Source organism: Aspergillus flavus, chromosome 5 (genome assembly GCF_009017415.1).
Source record: "Aspergillus flavus chromosome 5, complete sequence".
Taxonomy (NCBI): Eukaryota; Fungi; Ascomycota; class Eurotiomycetes; order Eurotiales; family Aspergillaceae; genus Aspergillus; species Aspergillus flavus.
In genome coordinates this window covers 2930187-2939764 of record NC_092408.1, presented here as the reverse complement: position 1 = coordinate 2939764, position 9578 = coordinate 2930187, and the positions used below count along the sequence as shown (strand labels likewise).

Below are 9578 nucleotides of genomic sequence, written 5' to 3'. Positions count from 1 at the left end.
TGGTCAACGCGCGACAGAGGGTTGCGCCGAGCATACGATATTCCTCTGGGGATTCCAGGCTTGAGGGTCCCTAACATATTCCGAAAAGCATTGCGTGGCGTTGGGTTGTATTTCTATTCAGTTTTCTTTTTCTTTTCTTTTCTTTTTTTTTTTTTTTTGCACTGAGATAGGATATGTACTACAGAGGCTTGGAGAAGCTTCATTCAGTGAGTATACCCTTAGAAATAGGTGAGCTGGGAGGGTTGATTCCAACCATGCATGGTTATTTTGGTTCCAGGTGCATGCTCGTGTTAATAGGATTGTAAATAGAATTAATTGTCATGGTGAATAGTCTCGATGCAGGAGGCTCCTCACCTAACGAGGTATTAACTCAACTGATAATCTCATCAGTTTCCTCTTGCTGCAGTCCCTCTGGGGTTCATGTAGTCAATTTCGAAGATTAGTATCTCTCATTGGATTGGCGTCAGGAGAACCGAGTCCAATCAGGTGGATTGCAGACCAAAAGCTCAGGACATATTACTTCCACCCAAAAGAAAGGTATTGTAAAAGCCAAATCGGATTGATAAGAGTAGGTCACGCACGATATAGTATTTCATAGCGTGCACTAGCTCTGCATGTACCTCGAAGGATGACGACCTGCTGACTCGTTGAGAAATGAATCAACTCGTTACCAAAGCAGTCAGCTGAGTTCCAGTCAAGGTGGTTGGCGATGTTCTGGAGTGCTTCCTTTGGCACGATCGGAGAATATAGGCTCCGTCGTGAATTATGAAGGTGGCGCCTTCTACATGGACATACTCACTCCTGCATACTTGAATGACTTTCTACCTATCCTTATTCTTGCGATGCTCTCGAGACCTGCATGATACTTTCTTATGCAAGGGGGTAGCTGGCTGAGCTCGCCCTGTCGTTTTTTGTCATTTTTCTTTTCCCTTTTTTTTTTTTCTATTTTCTTTGATTTTTTACTTCCTTCAACCTTGTAGAATCGCTACCAAAGTGTTTGGGTATGACGCCAAGATGTTCAAAAGCCCCTCCCAGGTACATTTCTTTCTATTCTCGCCCCTGTCGGTGATTGTGCAACACGATGAACAGGACACGAGGTGACGCAGTGCGACTCTTTCAGGTCGGCTGAAGAGCGACCGTGCAAGTTTACATGGAAGTAGTGTTTATAGGCCAGTTTGCTATGAGGCACGACTAGTTCTTCAGGGCTTTTGGTGGGCTGTACGACATTATATCACGGTCATACTTAGGGCTAGGGTTAAGCAACTAATGGAGAAAGCCCTCCATTCGAACAGGTACGTACTTTTGAATTTCTTTCGTGCACAAAACCAATATTGATATACATAGCGACAGTCTTTAGGTATCTTTGACTTGGTTCGTTTGGGGAAGTCGGCAAGGGCCCGGCCGCGACTATTTTCTATTTTCGTAAGCTCTCCAAATAGTCGATATAAATGAGTTTGTGACCTGTCAAGTCAGAAAGTCCCCGTCCATCGAACAAACAAATCCACTCGGTTGGGATCGCTGTCCATCTGTCACATTAGTATAGTCTTTTTCTGATCTGCGTCTCTCCCAATTGCCACTAGTCCTGGCTCGGTGGCTTTCCAATTCCCCGTCACACTCTTCTCTGCTTCTCGATCCTTACGTGCCCAAGTTCGATTTTGGATTTCGTGGTTTTTTCCTAATTGGATCAATCCCCGGGGATAATTGACGTCTTCCACATAGTTGTCAAGGCGTATCTGGCGTTCTCAAAGGGGCTCGTTTCAGGTATGACCTCAATCAACCCCTCCAAGGAGTTGAGAGGGGCGAAGCAGTCAGGGCATCCCTTGCTTTTAACGGCTCTTGCACACTTTCTCAAGAGATCTTGTTTCTTTTCCGAAAAGGAGGGCATGCAAAGACGTCACACGGGAATGACACTAATGCTGAGCTCGTACCGTGGTTTCTCACGATATAGTCGCAAACGAAATTTCTTTGTTGACCTGCCGACTATAAGCCCAGAGACAAACTATCCTGACTCGCTAGTGCTGGCCCATCCATCTGGGTGACGAAAATCTCCAATGATTGCCAGTGTGATAGGATCATCCTGCGAACAAATAGCTTCCCACAGCTCGACGATGTATGGGGCGTCGGTCTGTCATTTGCGCCACCTGGGGCCCGATCGAATTACTAGCACGGACGGATCGTCAATCAACGTTTTTTTTTTATTTCCTTTTATTTACTCTTTTTCCTCCCCTGCGATTTCCCTTTCCTTTTCGGTTCGAAATGACTCCACTAGCCTTGCTTGCCTGGTGCCCAACTGGGGCTGTCTCTCCTCCCTCGGCCCTTGGGGCCTGTGGAATCCTGGCATGGTGGAATGCCACTACTTAGATTCAACTCTATCTCTCAATCTATCGAGAACGAGCCGGCTCTTCATTCGACAATGTCTGGGCGCATTCAAGAACTAGACAGAATGCTCCCCGACTATGTAGGTAGGGTCGTGACAGGTCCAGATGTTCATGGAACTCTCTTTTAAGAAAGGACCTCTCCCTGCGCTGCATCTTCCTTGGACGTAGGTTGATATCTCATTTTATTCTTTTCTCATATGTCTCAATCCTCCATTAATTTCCTGTACATACAATCATGCGTACATATTGATTAGACTTTCACCATCCTACCTCGTTCTTTCTCTACTGCCGTCCTTTTTTTTTTGTTTGATACCCGTGTGCCATTTCTTCTATCTACCTACGTCATTCCTTTTATAACCTGTCTCGAGGTACTGATCTCTCTTCATCAAGGTGGACAAGGCAATAGTGCTCTTGAATTACGTTACTTTTGTACAGGCAACGCACCACGAAGCTTCTTTCCTTGTCGACTCTCATTTGACATTTCATATGTCTCCTGATCGGTTTGGAAAGTCTTATATGGCTGAGGTCTAGTCGATTCCCTTATGTTACACCTGGTCGACCTACAAGAGAACTCAATCGCACCGAGTCCAATAGTACCGACCTGCCGCCTCAGTCCTCAGTTGTCGAGACGAGATCACTCCAGCATGTCGAACATACCAGGAGATATTCAACTTCCCGGTTTGTCCAATATCCAGAACAGAAGTGAACACGTCCCCGATCTTGTACAGTTCTTCCAAGCACAGGATTCCTTGTCGAACACATCTTCGCAATCTGGTAGCGCTCGGGATATCTTAAAAGCAGGCCAACGACGCCTGCGGCAGCTAGCTCAACGTCCCAAAAGGACAACAGACCCTCACACCAAAGCCGAAGAAGCGTCTCGCCAGCTACTAGCGCTTCAGCAGGAGGGATTCCTGCCTGATTCTCTCACTCTCCCAAAGCCCAAGAAATCTGCTCCCAAGCAAAGTATTGACTCCACAGTATCCTCTACCAGATCTGCTTCCGATCTCAGCTTTCAAGCAAGTTCCAGAAGAGACGTGGAAAGCATTGGACGACCATGGCTGGAAGATTCGCTTGAAAAATATGAAATGAAAGGAGGTCGTCTGTCATCGCTTGATCTACGAGAGATTACGTCCCTGGTCGGCGCTGCGTTGCCTCGACCCCCTCAATTTGAGGACGTGACCCCTCCGCCTTACCAGGCTTCAACCGACCATGATTCGCAAGGAAAATCTTCCCATCCCTCAACTGGTCATGGCTCAAATTCTACGCCTAGTGAGCCAATGGATGAGATAGAAGCCTTGCCGAAAGTTCCGGAAATACCAGACCGAACGAGCAGTCAACCCCCTGAGATGTCGACCAGCACTTTGGACAACAAGCAACAGGTAGGCGGGCATCATTGAACATATATATTATACGTAATACTGACTTCCAACAGTCGAGTCACGAGCAACCAGCGGAAGCCAAGCCAGCAGGAGCCAAAGATGCCCCCGAAGCAGCGGACAGCAAGTCATCATCAGCTGGTACATCCAACGCCATGCAGAGCCATTCGCTGAAGCTTTTCCCCGACACTGTGCCTCCACGTATGCCTAATAAAGGAGCCTGGCGCATATCGAACGGTTGCCCACCCCCGTCTCTCAGATCCTTACCAACCAAATCGGCGCAGCAAGGTTCTTCGGCTCAATCGAATGATAAAAACACTAAGCCTTCATCTAGCACCCAGAGTTGTGACGCTGGCCTTGAAAATCTCGGATGTGTGGACCAAATGCCGCCAGCGCAACCGACGGATCTAGGCAGAAATAACGGGACAAGCCAAAAACATGCAAAAATGCCGCTGGCTAGAAACGGCCGCCGTCCGGCATCCTTGCCCATGGGCGCAATAGATGCATTCCCTCTACCGGCACCTATGAGACCTCTGCCTGCGTTACCGGAAGCAGTTCCAGGGATTCGTCCTAGTTACGGACAAGACACTATTGCCGGTAGAAGAGGTCTCCGTGCCAACCAACAAGAGCAGGACCCTCAGTTACCATCATGTTCTACAGAAGAAGGATCCATGGGCAGTGGTGCAAGGAGAGATAATCATGGATCAATGAACGGTCGGGCTACACCAAGTCTTAGCATACCTGAGACAGCAATGGACGGAGGGATCAAATCTGCTAGGGCGGGTGCCACGTCTGTGAGAGCCAGTAAAAGCCGAGCCGATAGGGTTCGTGCGCTGAAGAAGAAAGATATGTCAGCGAGTCGAATTTATTTGCAAGACTCAGACGATCGCCCTTCGGAAGAAGGTCGGCAGTCTTTTTCAAGGCTCTCTCACAGGGCCTCATCCGAAAAGTATGATGGGACGACAGCTGCTTCACGCTGCACCGACGAGGGAGTTAGGAGTCAATACGGAAGGGGATCTCCAGATACCCAATTGTTTACTCCTTCCTCTTATGGCTCGAAATTTCCTGGGCAATCCACTGAAGCTCATGCTATTAGCACGCGAAAAGGTAGCTCACTCGGTTATATTGACGCTATATCATTGATGAACACTCAGGAACCGTCGTCACTACCTGCTTCAGCAAGGAATTCTCAGGTCTATCCAAGCGGTGGGACACGAAGCACAAGCGTCCTCAGTGAAAGGGTAGCTAATGACGAGGATCCTCACGGGCGCTCTGAGACCCCTCTCCCCTCTTCGGAAGATGAAGGCATGGATGTTGGTATGCGCAAGCTACAGGCACACCCCCCTTCCAGTAGGCGACGGCGACCAAAGTTGGCACCCATCAACGTTGATGAGTCTGCCACACGCAAAACGCGTCATATTAAGAAGCCATCGTCATGCGACCACTCTAGGCCCAGAACCCCCAGAAACCGCAGAAGCCATGGCCTGGAGAAAGCTTCCTCGCAATCACCACATTTGCAGGATAGCTATTACTATCACGAAACGCGAGGCGGTCGCCATCGGCCTTCTTACGTTCGAGAGCTCGAAAAGCGCATTGCGCATCTCGAGCACCAAAACAGAACACTACAAGCTGCTCTTCTTGGGGCTCTCGGTGTAGGAGGTAAACAGAACGTAGAAGGCCTTCTCGGTGGATCATCCACCTCCCTCTCTACTCCACCTACAAGTAGATCTTTCTCATCTATGACGAACTCTTCGTCCAGCCCAGATTCCCATGTCATGAGGAATGAGCGGCATGCGCACAGACGCCAGCCTCCGTACCATCCAGAGACTTGGATTGCCAGCCCAGGCTCCAGCCGACGCAGTAGCTGCGGTTCGGAAGAAAGTGCTGACATTCAGGAGTTGGAAAGTATAATTGAGGACTTCGATTTTGGCTGGGAGTCGGATTCCGAAAGAACACAACAGCTCGGGATGAGGGCTTGATGTACTTTCCTATGAATCATTGGGAGGCATTCTGAAATTTCCTTTAATTGTGGTGTTTCTAGGTGGCCGTTCTCTATCTTATATTCCCCCTTTGTCTTTTCCAGCATGAGTCTAATCCTCGTAAGGCTCTATAGTCGTTCTTTAACACTGGTCTTCCTATTTGCATGACTCTCGGATCTCCTATTCTGTCTTCGGCGATACCATTTTGTTTTGTGCGTTTTGTATGACTATTTACTGTTAATTGGGATACCATCCAAGACCGTTAAGAGTTTTGTCAGATCATGTAGAAGTTCTATACGGAGTACTTATACTAAATCAAAAGAGGAGGCATACCTCCTGATGGTTGAATCAGGGCATGATATCGCTTAGTCATCCAGTCCGCGATGCGGTCGGCGTTCATGGAAGATCGTCAACAAAATGCCAAACAGCTTCAACCTTTCACATTCCACAGACATTAGCCTGTACGAGCTAGAAAACGGCAGCGGGGCATAAGATATAGGTCTCAAGAGTTTATTATGAGGAGAATATAGTTCTTCAAAGCGGTCATCTATCCTACGCTCACTTCTTAGAACTCACTTCAAGCTATCCCGTACCTCGAACATGGCGCATACAACAGCAGTAGTCGCTCCTTTCTCCTCTGTCTGCTTTTCAACAGGAAAAACGTCCGGATATTTACTAATTTAATTAGTCTGCACAGATTCCGCAACATGTCACCTCTCTCCTTTCGCATCTAACATCGCGCCCCGGAGTTCAGTCCACTTTCATCCTTTCCCGCAAAGATGGGACCATAATTCAGAGCACTGGGCTGCTAGCGACGAGACCAGCGGGCAACAGTAGTCCAAATGTCTCTCAGGTCGACTCAGCTGCCGAGGAACAATCGGTAGAGACTATGACACCTGCCGAATCACCCACCCCTTCAACACCGTCTAGCGCCACTACTCCTAACCGTCAGACCTCCTATCAACCGTCCCAGGCAGAAGCGCTAGCAGCTCGCATTTTTGCTTTTGTTTCCAGCGCGTCGGATCTAAGTTTGTCGCTCTCGCGACCCCTGGACAAAAACGCCCACGGTTCCAAAACAGACTCGAACGGCTTACAAGAAGGGCTGGGCAACGGAACATCACGGGACGATGGAGATGGAGAGGCATCGGAGAGAGAGGACGACGATGAGGTCAAGCTCCTGCGACTGAGAACCAAAAAGCATGAGATTGTCGTTGTTCCGGATAAGAAGTATCTGCTTTGTGTGGTACATGATGCGGCGCACCCTGCGGGGAACGCGAGTGCAGGCTTACGCTCGAGGTAATGGATGATGATGTTATTAGCTTTTCGGCTTGCCTTCTCTTCTTTGGACTTCTTTTCTACTGTGCTATTTTAATGTGCTCTTATTTGGACATATCTTGGTTTGCATGGAATATACCCGGTTGGAAGCAGAGAGCTTTGTCTGTTCGCATGTTGTTTGCGGTTTTGTTGAGCAGGTAGTTTTGGATAGCAGTTCGCATATGGTTAACACGACCAACTTGTGGAAACCATGAATATAGTATAGATTTCTCTATTCGACCATGTGGCTTACCTGGGAATGTGGGGGATGTGGTGCCTTAGGGCGCGCTGTGGACCGCTTAGTACTTACCCCTCTCACGCCTTATCGTCACAGCAAACGCAATCTGCTATCATACTTAAGGTCCGATACATCAACCTCAGCTGAGTTCATCGTAACATATTCACCATTGCCTTCAGAATGACTCTCGATATCGCACAGGTCCGGTCTCGCTTTCCTGCACTGAAGCAGGAGCAGGTCTTCCTGGATAATGCAGGTGTGTCAAGTTTTAATTGCAGTCTTTGTGACTTCTATCCAGTATCTAGCGCTTTGCTAATCAGCTGAAAGGGGGTAGTCAAGTACTGGACACCGTGATTGAGTCGTATGTCTACCCTGATTAAGATCGGATTGTGGCTTACATGGCTTTCTAGCATTGCATCTTACCTCACAAACACCAATGTCCAATTGGGGGCAACATACAAGACCTCCAAGCTGTCCACTGCTGGATTTGCGAATGGCTACGAAGCAGCGGCGAAGTTCATCAATGCAAAGCCCGAGGAGGTAAGTAGTCCTACTCAAGGAATGTAAATCCCGCTAACAGTCCTATAGACCTGTCTTGGTGTATCAACTACACAACTACTGCACAATCTCTCCACGGCATTGAAGTTCCAGCCAGGGGATGAGCTCATTCTTTCGAAATTGAACCACGAGGCCAATTCCGCCGCCTGGGTCAGAATCGCAGAACGACTAGGTTTAGAGGTGAAATGGTGGTCCGCTTCCAACCCTCAGAATCCTGTCTGCGATCCGAATGACTTGAAGCAGTTAATCTCGGAGAAGACGAGACTAGTAGCTTGCCCGCATGCATCGAATATACTTGGATCTATCGTGGATGTTAAGGAGATTGCGAAGATCGTGCATCAATACCCTCGGGTAAGAACCTGCTAACCTAAAACTGATGTAATGCTTACTTTTGACCTTGAGGCCCTTCTCTGCGTGGACGGCGTTGCACTTGCGCCCCATCGACAAGTCGATGTCAAGGATCTTGATGTCGACTTTTACGTGAGTATGCCTTGCATATCTAGCAAGGTTCCAGAAGCTAATTATCCCAAACAGGCCTTCTCATGGTACAAGGTCTATGGACCTCACATCGCGCAGCTGTATGCCTCATCACGCATTCATGATCAGATCGACACCCTAGGACATTTCTTCAAGGGCACGGACACCCTCGACTTGAAGCTCAACTTGGCATCCGCCAATTATGAGCATGTTCAGAGCATTCCACGAGTAGTCGAATACTTCGAGCCTGATGTATCTGCATCATGGGAAAAGATCGCCGTCCAAGAGGAAAGACTGCAGCAGATCATCTTGGATTTCCTCAATGGTAATGATCGGGTCACTGTCTACGGAGAGCGCTCTGCGGATAAGAACCTCCGTGTCCCTGTGATTAGCTTCACGGTGCGGGGTACGAAAAGCCAGAAGTTGGTAGAAGAGGTTGAAAAGCGATCTGCGTATGGGTTCCGAAGTGGCCATATGTACAGTCATAGATTGATCAAGGATATCATTGGCTTGGAGGACGTTGAGGATGGAGTTGTGCGGATCAGTATGTTGCATTATAATACAGGTAAGTGCTTCTCTTCGCGTATTTCATCGGGGTTCAAGACTAATAGGCCACTACAGAGGAAGAGATGACCGGTTTGGTCAAGGTTTTGGAGGAGGTTATTGCGACATTGTAGAGTACCGTATACTACCTAACCAGCAGCACGTCTGCTAGTTTGCTCTTGGCTAATATAGCTAAATTACAAATACACAAAACATCAATTGGCCGGATGGTGTAGTTGGTTATCACGTATCGTTAACACCGATAAGGTCCTGGGATCGAGCCCCAGTCTGGTCATTGCTTTTTGCTTTTCTTTTGGTCTCTTATCTTTTTATCATTGTATACCATCGCATTTATTTTTCTTGCTGTTATCATGGATTACAATCTAAAGCCAGGCAGAAAAAGCTAATCAGCATCTATACCAGACTTGCAGCTCCTGCTATACCATCCGACATAATTGTATACAGATAAGTCTCTCTATACTTAAGCACACACATCCTGTCGGGATGACGTTAGTAGATACTGATGTATATATATAATGAACCCTACCACTATAACCTCTAGTCAACCATCCCAACAAACAAGAACCAGCTATCAATACACACCACCCACAAGGTACATATCCTACATTTTATCTTAATACCCTAAACCCAGCACCAATGGCCCAAACCCTACAAAGATACCCAAGCCCGATTCCAATACTCCACTACATAAAGA

General features: G+C 47.8%; 3 protein-coding genes and 1 non-coding gene across 4 annotated transcripts; all 4 read left to right on the top strand.

Annotated features, from left to right (window-relative positions):
* Positions 1-121: 121 nt before the first annotated feature.
* Positions 122-6153, top strand: F9C07_2164573 (uncharacterized protein). The gene is made up of 4 exons (XM_041293124.2): positions 122-1292; positions 1351-2542; positions 2769-3757; positions 3811-6153. The coding sequence occupies exons 3-4, from the start codon at positions 2921-2923 to the stop codon at positions 5731-5733; spliced, it is 2760 nt and encodes a 919-aa protein (XP_041147967.1). The 5' UTR covers positions 122-1292; positions 1351-2542; positions 2769-2920; the 3' UTR covers positions 5734-6153.
* Positions 6154-6185: 32 nt separating this feature from the next.
* F9C07_8768 (uncharacterized protein) lies at positions 6186-7287 on the top strand. The gene is made up of 2 exons (XM_071511821.1): positions 6186-6351; positions 6431-7287. Exons 1-2 carry the CDS (start codon positions 6334-6336, stop codon positions 7031-7033), a joined length of 621 nt encoding a protein of 206 aa, XP_071364529.1. The 5' UTR covers positions 6186-6333; the 3' UTR covers positions 7034-7287.
* A 178-nt stretch (positions 7288-7465) lies between these two features.
* Positions 7466-8997, top strand: F9C07_2234469 (pyridoxal phosphate-dependent transferase; the record flags this gene model as incomplete). The annotated part of the gene is made up of 7 exons (XM_041286488.2): positions 7466-7541; positions 7613-7646; positions 7696-7825; positions 7874-8194; positions 8246-8323; positions 8378-8885; positions 8942-8997. The coding sequence occupies 7 exons, from the start codon at positions 7466-7468 to the stop codon at positions 8995-8997; spliced, it is 1203 nt and encodes a 400-aa protein (XP_041147966.2).
* Positions 8998-9084: 87 nt separating this feature from the next.
* On the top strand, positions 9085-9158 carry F9C07_t199. Its single transcript has one exon. It is a non-coding gene; the product is annotated as a tRNA-Val (tRNA).
* Positions 9159-9578: the final 420 nt, after the last annotated feature.

Coding starts and splice junctions, on each gene's coding strand:
- F9C07_2164573 (XM_041293124.2), top strand. CDS start 2,921: ATGTTACACCTGGTCGACCTACAAGAGAACTCAATCGCACCGAGTCCA. Junction 3,758..3,810: donor CTTTGGACAACAAGCAACAG/GTAGGCGGGCAT, acceptor GACTTCCAACAG/TCGAGTCACGAGCAACCAGC.